We start from the raw sequence: 17,007 nt of genomic DNA, 5'->3' as shown, positions 1-17,007 counted from the left end.
AGCTCCACGATACATTGGACCCTTTGAGATTGTGCAGAGGATCGGGAATGTGTCGTATAAGCTGGATTTACCTGCTTCTATGGAGCGAATTCACCCGGTATTTCATGTTTCTATGCTACGATAGTTTGTGTCAGATTCGAATCAGGTTCTGAGTGAGCCTGAGGTGGAGATTCAGACAGATCTCACCTATCTCGAGCAGCCAGTGCAGATTCTGGACACACAGATCAGACAGCTAAGGAACAAGGAGATTCCGATGGTGAAAGTTCTGTGGAACCACCATAATCTAGAAGAGTGCACGTGGGAGACGCGGGAGTCTATGCTCCAGCAGTATCCATATTTGTTTTGAGGTTAGTTTCCTCCTTTTTATGTGTTCATTGTTTGTTTTAGGCACATTCGAGGACAAATGTTCTTAAGGGGGGGAGAATGTAATACCCGGCTGGAGTCCGGCATCGAAATTCTACTTTCCGGTGGAATTCTAGATGTCGGAAGTCTCTAGACGGGTGAGCTTTATGTTTTTCTTAAATGTTTTGCTATGTTCATGAAGTTTTAAGCATAAAGAAATGAGTTTTTGAGTGAAATGAACCAAGGCAGAAAAGCCAGGTTCGGCCGCCGAAGTTGAAGTTCGGCCGCCGAACATGCATGGCTTTCGATTTCACGATAGGCCGCCGAAGGTGGTCTGGCCAGCCACCTATAAAGGACCCTCAGTCGGTTGAAGCGGTAGAGCACCGTTTCTTTCACTTGCTGAGGTGAAACTCTGTCCTTTGTGAGTATTTCTTCATGTTTTCATTAAATCATGCAAAGATTTGATTAGTTTTATGATCTTTTGAAGGTTTTAAGCTAAAAAACTCAAAGTTGTGAAGTTTGGAGAGTTTGAAGAAGAGTTGCTCCAAAACTCCACGTTAGGATTCTTCATCTACTTGTTTTCACGAGGTAAGTGAAGATCCTAAGCTTGTTTGTATGTTTTCTGAAGGTTTTATGGGGTGTGGAGAGAGAGATGCATGAATAGGATTTTGTGTGAGGTTTTGATGATTTTGTGCATAGAGCTTATTTTTGTGTTGTGTTTTTGGGGTTTTAAGGTAGTTTTTGACCCCTTTGAGCATATACATGAGTGTATGCAAGTTGAGGAAGTGTGGTGTGAAGTTGGAGGGGAGTTTGGAGCATTTGGCGAGAGGCAGGGCAAGTTTCTGCCCTGCTGATGAACTCAGGTTTGGTAGCCGAAGGTACATTCGGTCGCCGAACCCCTGAAAAGGTGTGAGGAGGTGGCTTCGGCTGCCCAAGCTTGCCCCCGAGCTTTTGGACTTTCGGCTCTGGAGGGGAGTTCGGCCGCTGAAGGTGCCGCCGAAGGTTAGAGACTTTCGTCTCTGGAGTGCCTTGTGGCCTCCGAAACTTGCCCCCGAAAGGGTTCGGCAGCCGAAAGTGGACGTTTGGCCGCCGAAGGTGCTTGAGTTTCGTCTCTGGAGAGGACTTTCGGCCGCCGAACCTGCCGCCGAAAGTGTTCTGTCCAGCTTTCTTTTGCATGCTTTGCATGGATGTTAGAGTGAGTTTAAGGGGATTCTAGGGGAGGTTAATAGAGTTGGTCATAAGCTAGTTTGGTCCCTCATTTCAGTCTATCTATATAGGTACAGACCAGAGGAACTAGAGAGAGCAGCAGTGAGTTCTGCTCCAGAGTTTTCAGAGCCTGCAGAGTCAGTCCAGTTAGCCAGAGGTGAGTGGAACTAAACTTAACTCTTTTACTTGCACAATGGAAGGTTTTAGCATATTACATGCATCATGATTATGCAATAGGTTGATTGCATTAGTATCCACGAATATGTTGCATTGCATACGACATTGTTGATGTGAGTAAATGCTGAATGATCCAATAGTCACAGACAGGAAGTCCAGGAGCCTTTGACTACGCCCTGGCAAGTATAGCAAAGTCCAGGAGCCTTTGACTACGCCCTGGCAGGTATATAGTAAAGACCAGGAGCCTTTGACTACGCCCTGGCAATGGTAAGTACACAGGTGTTATATACACATATACATATATGACAGGAAGACCAGGTGCTCGATTCTACGCCCTGGCACAGAGTTACTGGGACTATGTGGTGACAGGTTTACTCTTGATGTGGCTTGTCTGTGCTATGGTGCATTGCATGAGATCATATTTTACTGAGATGTTTTACTGTTCTACTCACTGGGCTATAGAGCTCATCCCACTCCCTTTACCCCAGTCTTGCAGGTTCAGTGTACAATGTACAGGGCAAGTCAGCAGAACACAGAAAGAGTAAAGAGAAATGTAATAGTGTAGAGTGGACATGTAATGTGAAAGAGATGTAATAGTTATGTTTTCAGTTATCGATGTGCTTGACTTAGTCATTTGTGTTGTAAATCTATTGTTATGTACATGATCTGTATATGTATATGTTTTACTGAGAATGTGAAAACCAGGCTTAACAGGTATAAATGAACCCATCTAGAGCAAGCTCTAGTCAGGGGTACAGAGTACAGAGTACAGAGTACAGAGATAGTGCATGCACAGGTTAAGCCTTGGTACAGAGAAAAGAGTTTTTATTTTCACAGAAAATGTATGATCATGTATGAGATTTACAGGTACACAGAGAGTATAGCAGGCTTGCTACGGGTTCTGGCGGCCTTAAGCCGACCTGAATCCTAGCGCCGGTGACAGTCCATTTTGGGGTCGTTACATTTCCTTCCTGAGTTTACACTAGAACTTGGAGACACTGATCATCTAGTACAATCCTCAATCTCAACGCCGCAATCAAAGCCTGCCACTGTAGAATATCCTAAGGAATATGCCACTGAGGTATATGAATCTGAACCCTCTCCTTCCTCTAATAACTTTACCACTGAACCCATCTCCCTTGAGTCTCCTGAAACAAGCCACTATGTACTACCCCCTCGGAGTAACAGAGGAGTTCCATCCAGGAGGTATGATCCAGAATTCGAGGCAACCAGATCTAAGTATCCTATGGCAAATATTACTAGAGGAGAGAATCTATCACTTCAGTTTATCACACTACAGAAAAATATTTACTTAGAATGGATACCAAAGAATGCCACAGAGGCTCAGAAGGACAAGAGATGTATTGAAGCAATGGAGATCGAGATGGATGCCTTGGAGAAAAATAAAACCTAGGAGAAATGCTGGCTACCCAAGGGAAAACGACTAGTGGAATGCAAATGGGTGTTTACTGTAAAGCATAAGCCGGATGGAATGGTGGATAGATATAAAGCCCGACTGGTAGCAAAAGGATACACTCAGACCTATGGAGTCGACTACTCCAAAACATTCTCTCCAGTAGCAAAAATTGATACAATACGGGTCCTATTCTCTCTTGCTGCAAACCTAGACTGGCCACTTCACCAGTTTGATGTGAAGAATGTTTTCCTGCATGGTGACCTGAAAGAGGAAGTTGACATGGATGCTCCACCAGGGTTCACGAGCGGATATAGACGGGGAGAAGTGTGTCGATTAAGGTGAGCCTTGTATAGGTTGAAACAGTCTCCCAAAGCATGGTTTGGGAGATTTACGCAAGCAATGAAGAAATATGAATATCGGCAGAGTAACTCCGATCACACCCTGTTCTTGAAGAGACAAGGAAGAAAAATCACATGTTTGATTATATACGTGGGTGACATGATTATAACAGGAGAAGATATGGACGAGATCAAATAGCTGAGGGACAACTTATTCCAAGAATTTGAGATGAAAGACCTAGGGGGGTTAAAATACTTGCTTGGAATTGAAGTTCTCAGGTTAGACCAGGGAATCCTGATATCACAGAGAAAATACATCCTTGATCTGTTAGCCGAAACAAGAATGATAGACTGCAAGCCGATTGATACTCCAGTAATGGTCAATCATGAGTTGAGCAAAGATTCAGAAGAAGGATCAGCAGATAGGGGGAGGTACCAGAGACTGGTAGGAAAGCTGATTTATTTATCACACACCAAACTGGACGTGGCGTATGCTGTGAGTTTAGTAAGTCAGTTCATGCACGATCCAAAACAAGACCATATGGAGGCAACATTGAGGATTGTTTGATATCTGAAAGGAACAGTTGGGATGGGTATGTTGTTCAAGAAGAATGATCATTTCAGTATCAGTGGATATACGGATGCTGATTGGGCAAGAGATCGTGCTGACAGACGATCCACTTCAGGATATTTTACCTTCGTTGGAGGTCACTTAGTGACATGAAAAAGTAAAAAGCAAAAGGTGGTGGCACTGTCCAGTGCTGAAGCAGAATTTAGGGGAATAGCAAAAGGACTTGCAGAGCTACTATGGATCAAAAAGTTGATGTTTAAGCTTGGATTTCCATCAGGGGACGCAGCTGAACTTTGTTGTGACAACAAGACAGCAATAAGCATTTCCGAAAATCCTGTTCAACATGATCGAATAAAATATATTGAAATAGACTGACATTTCATCAAGGAAAAGTTGGATAATGGTTTGATATCATTACCGTTTATTCAATCGGAAGATCAGTGGGTAGACATCCTAACTAAAGCAGTTGCTAGACGAATATTCCATAAAATTTTGGGCAAGTTGGACATGTTGGATCCACATGAACCAACTTGAAGAAGAGCGTTGGAAAAAATATTTTGTCATAATTATAATTAATCAGTAATTAATATTACTATAGTTAACATAATCCTAGCATGATTATAGACGATAATTGATAGCATAATCATAGATATAATTGATTATATCTTATATTATATAATTCTTGTATTCTATTACAAAGAAAGCAAGATAATGAAAATTATTTTTTTTTTCATATAATTTTAGAACTCAAAGTCAAGTTTTTAAAACATCATAATATTTGTCGCAGGAAAGGCCATTAAAATAATAATTTTTTTGGCTATGGACACCCAACAAATGGAAAATCATTATCTAATAATGGAATTGAAAAATGTCATGATGCCACAGTCCACTGAGCCATAAACTTAAAACCCAACAAATGAAGCCCAACATTTACTTATGAGCAATAAATGTTGAATTCCACGTCCATTTGAAAATGAAAAAGGGTAAATTGCTTCTTTATATAGACCATAATCACTCCTCCACTCTTCTTGAGTCAGTTTTATCACTCCTCCACTCTTCTCGAGTCAGCTTCTCTTCTTGAGTCCGTTTTTAGAGTGAGTTGAGTATTGTACGTATTTAATATGATATAGAGTCTTCCTTTTAAATTTTTTGTTCCTATTAAGAAAATGTTCATTTTTCAATTTATTTTAAAATATTTCAATTGATACCAGCAAAAATAGCCCAATTCTCCCACCGATTTTTTCTTTTACCGTGTGATCATAAAATTATATTAAAAAGTTGGGTAAATACAACTTAAGAAACAGATCAAAGACAAAAAGAAACAAATCCAACAATTTGAAGTTGCGAGACCCCGCTTTTATAATCAACAATCATTTTCAGGTTCCTCTTTCTTATTCTTGCAATTAATTAAGGAGTTAGACAGTGGTCCAATTTTGTGAAATCATATTTTTGAATGCGTGATTTAGGATGGAAAAACTAGATTGTAATAGCACAAGCAGCCCAGCTAAATCCTTGGGAACCATAGTATCAGTTGCAGGAGCATTTGCTGTGACATTTTACAAAGGCTCATCACTCTTGAAGACATCTTCAATTACTCTCCGGCCTCTTGGACAGCTTCTTTTCACAAAATCACTCTGGTACTTGGTGCCTTTTTCCTTGCAGCTGAAGCTTTTATGGTTTCAACGTGGTACATTTTACAGGTCTGATTCAAATGCTTTTTCAAAAAGCTGGAGAGAAAAGAAGTAATTCAAGGATCTATGCTGATTCAAATCTCCTGAAACCTTTACAGCATTAACTGTCAGAATGTTCCCAGCAGTCTTTTCCATAATGTTCTATAGCTGCTTATTTGGTACCGTTGCGTCTGCTTTGTGTTGTCTGCTAAAAGTAGAAGATGCTGGTGATTGGCAGCTAAGGCAATTGATGTGGAGTTGGTGGCTATATTATACTCTGTAAGTAGAGACTAACCCTGATAACCATTGCCCTAGTTAATTAACTATGAGTTTTGATACACTGGCGTTGATCTGTTGTTGACCATTAATATATAATCCTGACAATTTGTAGGCAATTGTTGGAAGTGTGTTTCAGTCCAGCTTATGTACGTGGTGCCTGTGGAAGTCTGGTCCTCTCTTTGTTTCAATTTTCAAGCCTTTGGCAATTGTCTTAGCAGTTGTCCTAGATGCCATCTTTTTGGGAGAAAGCCTTGGTCTTGGAAGGATGATATATATTATTTGAAATATAATAATCCATGTAATTGTACCATTAGGTTTTAACTCTTGCTTTTTTAATAAATCAAAGGCATTTTTTTTTTTGTCAACATTGAATCCTTAGTTCCTTTAAAAGTTTTCTAATCACGGCAGCTATTCCCACCTAATTCTTTGGAGTAACGTTTTAATTTTTCCAACAAAAATTATTTGCCTAAATATTTTTAATAGCAAGTTAAAGACGGAACTAGCAGTAGATGTCTTGGGCGCAGTAAAATTTGGGGCTGCTGCTAGCCCTTTTTTCTTTTGTTAAGCAAACCTATTTTTGTTAATTTATAGAATCCAGGGAAAAGCTAATCCCAATTAAGCAAACCCTCCAAACACACCCTACCCAGGACGACACATGATGCCATCATATGCTTGAATTAATAATCTAATTAGTTGAAAATTAAATGATCTTTAAAAAAAAAAAATTTATTTTTTTTTTAAAAAAGTCATTTTCCATATTTTAAATACTTTATTAAAATTTTTATATATAAATTTATTAATTTATTTTATTTTTAAAATTAAAATTAAATGATAAAAATAAATTACTACATGAAGAATATCATTTCTATTCTCAAGATTCATCATAGGCTCAAAATTCAAAAGGTATATTAGTTATCTATTTATTAAATATTTGTATTTCATATATTTTATTTTTTAATTCATATTAAAAAGAAATATATTAAAAAGTTGATTGATAATTATTATTTTAAAAGTAAAAATACTTTATAATTTAAAATAAATATATTTTTATGGGATAAAATGAGAATAAAATTTTAATGATAAGATTCCGATAATACATTCAAAATATAATAAATACGTTAATAAATAAATATAAATAATGAATAGTTCATCAAAAGAAATATTTACTATTTGATATTATCCTACCTAAAAAAAATCTAATAAAGAGTAATTATTCAGATCGATTAAAATAAGATGACGGGAAAAGAAATCATCCAATATATTAGCTGGTAGAGAAAGAGTACACGCGTCGCGCATGCATGCATAATTAAATAATAGATTAGCATTGTCTTAAACACATCAATTGGGAAGATGATCTTACAGAGATAAAAAAAAAAAAAATTATTTATTAAATAAAATGGGAAATACATGGATTATTTTGACCTGCCGCTCTTTTTATTTAAATATTAAACTAATGGGCGACTAGAGTAGTCAATTCCAATATCATTATCCATGAATTTATGCCCTAAGAAGATAATCATCGAGTTTTGCCAAGGTCTTCATTGCGAGTTCCTCCAAGACCACTCCAATTTCCAGAGGATTATTTGCATTTGGAAAGTCAGTCTCCCAAGTCCATTTCGCCCACGTCCCATCTTCGTCAGAAACAATAGAGATTTCTGCACGGAAACTTGTGTAGTACTTGAGAATATCCCCACTCAGCACTGTATATGAAAACTTTGGCTTCTGATTTCCATTGATCTGCTCTTCCGACTCTTTAATGACAGGAGAATCTATATAACCAAAACCATTTTAACATAAATTAAATTTGCAACTCTCAATCTTCAGAAAAAAGGGAAAAACTATTTAGTAAGATAATTATACCGTGGCCATATGTAATGTTGCGAACGGTGCCATCTGCATTAGTGGGGAAGATGGTGGCGTAAAGGCTGGGAATAGCAGTTGGGAAGAGCTTGGTGGAGTTTAAAATGGCATCCCAGAACTCATCTGGATTGGACTTAAGCTTAACCTGTACCCCACCGCTGGATCTCACTGCACTGCAAGCCATTTTGATATAATGTAGCAGAAGATTAAGAGAGAATCGCTGAGGTGAGGTGAGTCCAGAGCTTAACATGGACATGTATATATAGGAAGGGGCTCTAGTTTTCTTGCATGGATGGGAGACTTAATTCATGATCATGAAGTTAAAAGTTCAACAACCTCTACCTTAATTGTTGTTCAAATGACTTGTTAATTAGGCAAGTGTATTTTTGAGAGAAAAACATCTCACTTCTTTGGTCTTTCAGAGTAATTCTTTAAAAGAAAATGCATTTTAATTATTATATATTTTCTACAGGGAAACCGAAAAAACTGCAGCAAATTTGTAAGTTTTATAATTTCTTTTCCTAGCAGGGATGATTATGTTCAGATTCTCATATAATTATACATAGACATCGTCTTCTGTCGTTACCTGCAGACTGCCTCAGCCCAACCCTGGGAACACAGTTCAGTAGGCTTGCAATCTAGGATTTGATATTTTTTCATATTTTTTATTTTATAATATAGGGTTTTTTGGAAATTCATTTTCTTTTTTTGGTGTATTGATCAAATTTAGGGATGTATTAATTATGCTGGACAATTTTAGCAATTTAACATTTATTTTTTTGGAAAGTACATTAAGTTGCTCTTAAAAAATAGTTCAAAGTTGTTAAAGCAGACGCAGAAAAGAAGTTGCCTCTATGGAACTGATAAGGCCCAAATGGCCCAAGACTGGGTTAAATTTTACCAGGAGGCCCAACTGATAAGTTCAATCTTCCCAGGAGGGCTTCCAATCTCAAATAAAAACCTTGGTCATAGCAACTGTGTCAGCTTTCGTGGGATGACATTCTAGAGTCGAGCTTTGTAAGATTCCCAAGTTTCTATCTTTGGAGGCTTGTTGAATTGCGAGTTATGGTGATTTGAAAAATACAAGATAGAGCTCTTTCACTAGCTCCTCCCACATCAATGCTAATCAACTTACTGTTCACATCTAATCCTTAGTCATTTTCAAATATTAATAATAATTACAGAGAACAAAAAATTAAGGAAAAGGTGAGGAGATAACAATTGGATTAAAAATTAGAGAAAGGAATGAAAACAGCCTCTCAACGACCACTTCTCTATCTCTCTTCATAGAAAGTTGAAAACAGAAATCAAATGAAAATGGAGGGAGAGGCTAGGACAGCTGCCGCAGATTGCATTTCGTTATCAACCAAAACGTTCCCCACCACCTTTCCACTACATCACCCAAAGGTAAGCAAGCAACACCAACTTCTTCTTTCATTGCTTTTCCTTTTTCTTCAAGTACATCTCTCCTCCCTCCCTCCCTCTACCTTACCTTGCTCAATGCGTACTCATGAGACCATTCTCTTGATATCAACTCTTCTCTTTTTGCATACTCTTATTTTATAATATTTTCTATTTTCATCATATTTTTTACTTTGGCAAGCACTCTCAGAGTTTACCCAAATTTGCGCCCACTTCCATCAAGGGATCAGTGGCATCAAGATACATCTCTTATTCTTAACGTTTCCATGAAACATTCTCGTTATCCAGTTTTCTATTCCAGATAAAACAGTTCATTTAAATCCTGAAAACAGCAAGTTAATTAATTCTACCAAAGAAAAGCCGGTATGCCTTTTGGGTTGGTCTCTGCGTGGAACAAGCGCAGGAGAAGCAAGTCCCAAGATCACACAGATCCCTGTATGTTCATTGCTGCTTCATGTTCTTTTAACCTATTAGTAGTTTCATGGTTTGAATATGTATCTACCTTCTTTTCAGGGGTTTACAAACCTGTGGAGCTTTGGCAACTGGAGGATCAAACTCCCCACACCACAAAAAGACACCATGGATCTTCAGTTTTCACACTCAAGGAAATGGAGGAGGCAACTTGCTCTTTTAGTGATGAACAAATGCTTGGGAAAGGAGGATTTGGTAGAGTTTACCGGGGCACTCTGCGCTCAGGAGAGGTATGTCCTAGCAATGCATTTTCATTTACAGCAACTAAAACTCAAAACACGACAAATGGATGAACAACACTAATGTAGTTTTGTTTCAGAACAAAAATTTCAGTGAATCAATTGAATTTCAGATTATAAAACAGGAAAATAGTTGAGAGTTAATCATCAATACCACAGACAATAACAACAATACAAACAAATTTGCTTCTCTTCTGCAATATAAAGGTTGTAGCAATCAAGAAAATGGAGTTGCCACCATTTAAAGAAGCTGAAGGAGAACGAGAGTTTCGTGTGGAAGTTGATATATTGAGCAGGCTCAACCACCCAAATCTGGTATCCTTGATAGGATATTGTGCTGATGGAAAGCACAGGTTTCTAGTGTATGAATATCTGCAAAATGGGAATCTGCAAGATCACTTAAATGGTTGGTATCATCCAGAATCCTATTCTCATATCAAATTTATTAACTTGGTATGTCTAGCAATTGCAATTTTTTTGTAGGAATTGGGGATGCGAAAATGGATTGGCCCTTGAGGCTGAAAGTGGCACTTGGAGCAGCAAGGGGACTGGCTTATCTCCATTCCAGTTCTGCAGTTGGGATACCAATAGTTCACAGAGATTTTAAATCCACGAATGTTCTCCTAAATGCCAATTTTGATGCCAAGGTAAATAACCTTGAAGCATTTTGTACTCTCAACTGCAATTCATCAAAGTTTCACTCCCATATAACCAGGGAACTGTCTTTTATATATATACACACATGCATAACTAATAAATAATTATAAACCTAATACAATGAAGATTTGTAGCTAAACTTCATCTCTTTTTTTTCATAGATTTCTGATTTTGGGCTTGCTAAGTTGATGCCAGAGGGCCAGGAGACATATGTAACAGCTATGGTTCTGGGCACATTTGGTTATTTTGACCCAGAGTATACATCGGTATGCATTTTTCTTCAGTGTCTAATTTGCAGATGTTCAAAAGCATTTCAACTTGTTTACTTAGATTTTCTGAATGCTAGAGTTTCTTGCCGCTTCGTCAATTATATCTCTTTATCACGTATAATACAGAATTCTCTAAATTCTTCTAATTCAAAGGCCCAGAAGAACATAGAAGAAAGGTAACAACTCCCTCATCATGACAAAATTTAAACTTTAGGCTGTCCAACTTTGCAAAAACAAATGACTGTTTCTGTACCATGGAGCCACGTGCATAGTTAAGCAAGTAAGGCACTAGGAAGATAAAATGCTTGGTAGGTATAAAGCCCTTGGGTTATAAATTTGTGCATCTAACTAGATTTAACATTTTTTTTTATTTGATATACTAAGTTCACGTGTTATGCTATATCCATAAACATTAGAAAGTTTCCTTATCCCCAAGAAAAAAAGAGCAGTATAGTATACAGATTGGTAATCTCTATGTTTGGTGATTCCTAGATAGGATGTAAATGGATCGGGTATTTTATATCTGATCCGACCTAAATAGTTATAGTTATAATCGATTTTGAGACAGATTCAAATTTAAAAAAATAATACTCGTTGTAGATTTAGATCGAATTTGAATTTTATATTTAGAGTATTTGGACCCGTTTATATAAATAATTTAATTTAATATAAAAAATATATTTTATAATAATATTTATAATTTTTTTTATATATTTTTATTTAAAAATTAAAATTTAAATATTTTTTAGAAATATTAAAATTTTTTAAATGAAAATTATTAATGAAAAATATTTTTATATAAATTATTAATTAAAATATATAAAACTAAACAGGTTCGATTTTATTCGAGTAATAATAATCGAATTTGGAATGGATTAAATTAATTTTTAAATGAATTCAAATATTAGTAATATAAATCGGGTAGTTAATTTTCGCAATACTTTATATAACTCTATTCCTAGAGGACATTCTGGGGTCAGCTTTACAATTTTAAGACTAAATTCCAAATAAAGTTGGCAAAAATCAAAACCTAGACTTCCAACAGGTTTCTATTTGCTTAAAACCAATTAATCAGAATTTAACAGGAATATAATAACAAAAGTATCATACATCCAAGCAATTCCATCCAAGCATCCATGCTTCCTTTGGTTGTCATTCCGGTGAATTTACAACTACAATCTCAACCTCACCTGGAGTTCATCAGCTTTATTTTCTTCAAAGCACAAACAGATAACATTTTGGCCATGTAGAGTCTCTATCTGATCCAGCCTAGATAGCTAAAGAATCACCATGCAACTTTTAAGCCTAAAACTTATCTGTTTCAGTTAAAAAAAATGCAAGACAAATAAACACTATCCTACCAGGATTCAGTTCAAACAAAATCAGCAAACTATTAGTTTGTTCTTGATAGAAATAAGGAATGTTAGTCTCTTACAACCACTGAACAAACCATAAATAAACATCCAGTCCTTCCATTAGTGATCTTAACCCAACTTAAATAAGACTTGGTTGCCTCATCCTCAAGCTATTTACGGTCTTTGCTTTCAATCAAGTAACTGGAAGAATAATTGTTCCACAATCCTACCTTTTCCTTAATGACAGACAGGGAAACTCACTTTACAAAGTGATGTTTATGCATTTGGAGTGGTTCTTCTTGAGCTTTTGACAGGACGCAGAGCTGTAGACTTAAGCCAGGGGCCAACTGATCAAAACCTTGTACTACAGGTATGCAATTTTTTTTTTCTCATTTGGCATATATGTTTCTTCTGAGTACATCACTAACACCAAGCAAACATGACTGAAATAGCAAATGAATGGACCTTTTTGTTTCAGGTTAGGCATATATTGAATGATCGGAAGAAGTTACGCAAGGTGATAGATCCAGAGCTAAGTCGGAGTTTGTACACAATGGAATCTATAGCCACGTTCGCAAACCTGGCATCACGATGTGTTCGTGTTGAGAGCAGTGAGAGGCCCTCCATGATTGAATGTGTAAAGGAACTTCAAATGATAATATATACAAATTCAAAAGCCTTGGGCACAGCATTGCAGACATTCAAAATGGTCAAATAGCTCCTGATAAATTATCAGCAGCCAGAAACTGTATTACACCATTAATAAATGCGCTTTATTTTCCTTCTTGTGTTTTTTAAGAATTGGATATATGGCACCTAGGAGTTCAACAGACTACAAATGCATAATAAGAAAGAAACCTAGTAATTTGTAGTGTCACAAAAGGAAAAATAAAATCTAAGGGGAGGATTTTTCGGCAACAAGCTTGAACCTTAAAAGTAGAAATCAAGAGGACCACGGCCAGAAAAAAACATTCAATCTTATGCATGGCTCATTCTAGCATCAACTTCTTTGGGTTTTTTTATTCCATCTATCCATATGCTGCCCTAAAACAGGGAAGGCATTTTCTGCAATAAAAACTAGATCTTCTCTAATTGACTTTTTGGAAGAAAGTCCAGAATCATCCTATTATTTTTCTCTTTCCTTCTGTTTCTCTTTTTTTCTTTTGACAAAATATATCATACACATAAACATCCTATAGAGTTCAGGGCAAATTGCGCGTAAGAAATGGAGGTACCTGGTGCAAGTTACGTGTAGCACAACAGGTTTCTACCAATAATTATGAAAAATTACAAGCAAGGAGGCATCACATAATCAGATCCAACTTCCTAGCACAATCAACCTGATTGTTTGATCGCCAGAATCCAGTCTGACAATATCGTGGATAAACTGGACCTGAAAAATATAATAGGCAAGATTGATAAGGGTAATTAGCATGAAACAGACAGGAAAATCTTAAAGAATAACTCCTAAGAGATCAATTGAAGAAGTAAGTGAATGAAGAAAAAGTAATTAGTGACTGATGAAAATGATTCATGCATAGAAAGATAGTGAGATGATAAGGGAACTGCAACCGTTTGGTGTACCTCAGAAATACATATCATGGCCTCTGTGTATCCAACTGTGGAGAAATTTCCATGTCAGAGTCCAAGAAATCAAGTTCTGAAGGGTTCTTTAAGGCTGGAAATTTCTTGCACATCAAATGTTTGCGTCTCTGCAACATTAACAGGACCAATACACTATCCGTCTTAACAACATTGTAGCCTGCTTTTGTATACATGTTGAAGGGGGCCGAATCAATCATTCTGCAATGCAAATACACCTCCCTTATGCAATTCATCTGAGAAATTAGTTCCTCACTTGCCTTAAGAAGATTCCAACCGATGCCCCTCCTGGAAGTTTCACACATGCTCAGATATTTAGTCTATTTCAATACATTATACAGAAATTCTTCAAGTTCCAAAGCTGGTATAGTATCTTCAATCATGATGTCGAAAGTTAAGTAACAATAAAAAAAATAAAATTATTGAGGCCGAAGATGATGAATGGATCATGGCAACTGCATCAAGTGCATATCATGTTTCCAAAGGCTGTTCAATTGTGAAGCCATAAGTTCAGAAAAGTTATTCTCTATACTCAAGATTCACATTTTATTTTACTGAGCTCTTAGTATACAGAAATTCTTCAAGTTCCAAAGCTGGTGTAGTATCTTCAATCATGATGTCGGAAGTCAAGTAACAAAAAAAAAAAAAATTATTGAGGCTGAAAGATGATGGATGGATCATGGCAACTTCATCAAGTGCATATCATGTTTCCAGAGGCTGTTCAATTGTGAAGCCATAATTTCAGAAAAGTAATTCTCTACACTCAAAATTCCCATTTAATTATACTGAGGTCTTAGTACTATTCTATCAATTAAGATTCATTATTGCATAGTTAGTTGATCTTGCATTTTGTTTTCCGCTATCTGATCAATTAACTGGTTTGAATCAAAAGCACGCACAGGAATGTACAGGTAGGACTCAAGAACACAATATATATAAACAGTAGATAACCAAATCTTAGGATGACTGCAAGTTAAGTTTGAATTTCAAACGACTATCCTAATCTCTTAATAGCCTACAACTGGGTGTCATTTAAATACTAATACGTCAACTACTTGGACGAATATATCAACTACCTCCTCAAATGCTTGTGTTCATATATTAGTCATACTTTCATATATCATTATTTATAACTTTAATAAGTAGAAATACTTAATTCTCAAAAAGCAGTTCATAATCCAATTAGAAATGCTCAATCCCAAGCACCAAAACAAGACAAACCTTCGAAGTGGCTCCTTAACAGTCATGTTGCAAATGTAAGGAGAATTCTTGGGAGGAGTTGGCGTAGGAGGAGAAGCATTAGCACCTCTCTTATCAAAACAAACCTCCACGGTCCCTGCCATCTCCTCCTTCTCTTCTTCTTCTTTCTCATCCCCATTAACATCCTGTTTCCTTCTATAAAACCCAACAAGTGTAACAGCATGTGGCATCGCAGCTCTCCTCTCAACCAAGTACTGCTTCACTAAAAACCGCAACAAAGACACATATCCCACAGGCAACAGCATAGACTCAGCAAAAGACTCAGCCAGCAATTTCACAGTGATATCCATCTCCTCTAGCCTCATTACCCGAACCCACATAGATCCAGTTTCCAGTTCTTGATAATATCGAAAATTTTGAAGGGTTTGAAGCTTCTCAAGCTCTTCATTGCTCAAAAACCTACTTGTTTTGAATGAATCTTCGAGATTTGAATAAGTAGCCGAAGCACTAGTTGTTTCTGTTGTTGTTGTTGAAGGAGAAGAAGGATGCGAGGAGGGGGAGGGGGAGGAAGAGGACGAGGATGAGTACGATTTGAAATTGAAACGATAAGGTTTGTGGGGAGGGAAAAATATGTGCTTAGGATTCGGAGATGAAAACACGAAGGGTAGTTTTTGATGGGGTTGTGGATCCGAGGAGAGCGTGAGAGAGAGTGAGAGTGCTGCAGCCATAGATAAAGAGTGATTTCTATTCAACAGCTATTGGATTAGTTGGAAGCAATAACTGGAAACATCACCCTCTCCGTTCAGTGGCAGATCTGTATTTTATACAATCCCAGATTTTTATTGTTTTCACTAGAGGATGGGATCTTTTTCAATCAATGAATGAACTGTTAACAAAATGCTCTTATAAAAAATTCTGAAATTGTAGTCCTTTTGTTTCTTTATATGCCACGCAATGACCCTTTTGTCCAAAGTGAGGAACTTGAAACAATACTAACAATTATAGCACCAATTGGCCAGTATTTTTTACCAGATTTCTGTGCTTCCAGTAGTTCATTGGATCTTGCCCCTGAGGACGGAATTTTCCAGATCAGAACAAAGTGAAATTAAAAAGTTGAGTCATTAGATCCTTGATCCCATCTTCCTCTAGGAATTTGTTAAAACCAGGGGATCACTCTCATCTCACAAGTCATGAAATGCAAAATTTGAAAAATTCTCCAGCGCATTAGTAGTCCTTTGGTTCAGAATAACATCAATGTTTGCTTTTCTCTGGAATAATTAACTTTCAGATGTGAGATGAGAGCATGTTCAGCTCACGCTTGACAGGAAAATCAGCAGATGAAAATGTTTACAAACTATTTTCATGTTTTTGTTGCATATTTTTCTTCCTATAGGATTAGTTAATTAATTAATTCAGCAAATCATGCAGATTGCAAGTGGATGAATGCCGATAATTTTAATTATTGATGCGATCATTCAGCACCTAACCATCTCTAAATGTATTGAAATCTTATCAGTACCCGACCTAACCTAATCTTTTAGTTAAATCTTGACCAGCAAATAGCATTCTTTAAAATATTCGAACTTCAATCCGATTTAAATTAATAATATTTAAATTTTTTTCGTATCCAATTAAACATTAATTTAAACTATCCGAACTCATCCGAAATTGATTATTATTATATGAATAAAATTCAAATTCATTTAATTTTATATATTTTAATTAATAATTTATATAAAAAATATTATAAAAAAATTTATAAATATTATTGTAAATTATATTTTTATATTAAATTAATTATTTATATAAATGAATTTCGGTAAGATATTTTATGCATAAAATTCAAATTCCGAACCCGCAACCTATATTATTTTTTAAATTCAAATTCGATTATAAATCCAAATCCGATTATAATGGTTCAAATTCATTCTA

General features: G+C 36.3%; 3 protein-coding genes across 6 annotated transcripts; 1 reads left to right on the top strand and 2 right to left on the bottom strand.

The window, feature by feature from the left end:
- Positions 1-7,461: 7,461 nt before the first annotated feature.
- On the bottom strand, positions 7,462-8,234 carry LOC110618407 (MLP-like protein 423). The gene is made up of 2 exons (XM_021761536.2): positions 7,861-8,234; positions 7,462-7,769 (listed from the first exon to the last, which is right to left on the bottom strand). Exons 1-2 carry the CDS (start codon positions 8,114-8,116, stop codon positions 7,498-7,500), a joined length of 528 nt encoding a protein of 175 aa, XP_021617228.2. The 5' UTR covers positions 8,117-8,234; the 3' UTR covers positions 7,462-7,497.
- An 858-nt stretch (positions 8,235-9,092) lies between these two features.
- On the top strand, positions 9,093-13,054 carry LOC110610363 (probable serine/threonine-protein kinase PBL28). 4 transcript variants are annotated; one of them, XM_021750270.2, is made up of 7 exons: positions 9,098-9,267; positions 9,796-9,983; positions 10,200-10,398; positions 10,476-10,639; positions 10,811-10,915; positions 12,521-12,643; positions 12,752-13,054. In XM_021750270.2, the coding sequence occupies exons 2-7, from the start codon at positions 9,891-9,893 to the stop codon at positions 12,989-12,991; spliced, it is 924 nt and encodes a 307-aa protein (XP_021605962.1). In that variant the 5' UTR covers positions 9,098-9,267; positions 9,796-9,890; the 3' UTR covers positions 12,992-13,054. The 4 variants fall into 4 exon arrangements, with proteins under 4 accessions (XP_021605947.1, XP_021605962.1, XP_021605955.1 ...); XM_021750263.2 differs by having other exon boundaries at positions 9,098-9,717; XM_021750255.2 differs by having other exon boundaries at positions 9,093-9,983.
- A 214-nt stretch (positions 13,055-13,268) lies between these two features.
- On the bottom strand, positions 13,269-16,215 carry LOC110610376. Its single transcript, XM_021750282.2, has 3 exons — positions 15,097-16,215; positions 13,858-14,163; positions 13,269-13,666 (listed from the first exon to the last, which is right to left on the bottom strand). The coding sequence occupies exons 1-2, from the start codon at positions 15,801-15,803 to the stop codon at positions 13,872-13,874; spliced, it is 999 nt and encodes a 332-aa protein (XP_021605974.1). The 5' UTR covers positions 15,804-16,215; the 3' UTR covers positions 13,269-13,666; positions 13,858-13,871.
- Between the last annotated feature and the right edge of the window lie 792 nt (positions 16,216-17,007).

Source organism: Manihot esculenta, chromosome 1 (genome assembly GCF_001659605.2).
Source record: "Manihot esculenta cultivar AM560-2 chromosome 1, M.esculenta_v8, whole genome shotgun sequence".
Lineage (NCBI taxonomy): Eukaryota > Viridiplantae > Streptophyta > Magnoliopsida > Malpighiales > Euphorbiaceae > Manihot > Manihot esculenta.
The sequence above is the reverse complement of the archived record's forward strand: the minus strand, read 5'-3'. Positions and strand labels throughout refer to the sequence as shown.

What these genes read in the sequence shown, in the direction of transcription:
- LOC110618407 (XM_021761536.2), bottom strand. Translation starts at nt 8,116, where the DNA reads ATGTCCATGTTAAGCTCTGGACTCACCTCACCTCAGCGATTCTCTCTT. An exon ending in CAACATTACATATGGCCACG is followed by an intron (nt 7,770 to 7,860) that starts GTATAATTATCT and finishes TTGGTTATATAG; the next exon opens with ATTCTCCTGTCATTAAAGAG.
- LOC110610363 (XM_021750255.2), top strand. Translation starts at nt 9,648, where the DNA reads ATGCCTTTTGGGTTGGTCTCTGCGTGGAACAAGCGCAGGAGAAGCAAG. An exon ending in TCTGCAAGATCACTTAAATG is followed by an intron (nt 10,399 to 10,475) that starts GTTGGTATCATC and finishes ATTTTTTTGTAG; the next exon opens with GAATTGGGGATGCGAAAATG. An exon ending in TTGACCCAGAGTATACATCG is followed by an intron (nt 10,916 to 12,520) that starts GTATGCATTTTT and finishes CCTTAATGACAG; the next exon opens with ACAGGGAAACTCACTTTACA.
- LOC110610376 (XM_021750282.2), bottom strand. Translation starts at nt 15,803, where the DNA reads ATGGCTGCAGCACTCTCACTCTCTCTCACGCTCTCCTCGGATCCACAA. An exon ending in GTTAAGGAGCCACTTCGAAG is followed by an intron (nt 14,164 to 15,096) that starts GTTTGTCTTGTT and finishes TGAAACTTCCAG; the next exon opens with GAGGGGCATCGGTTGGAATC.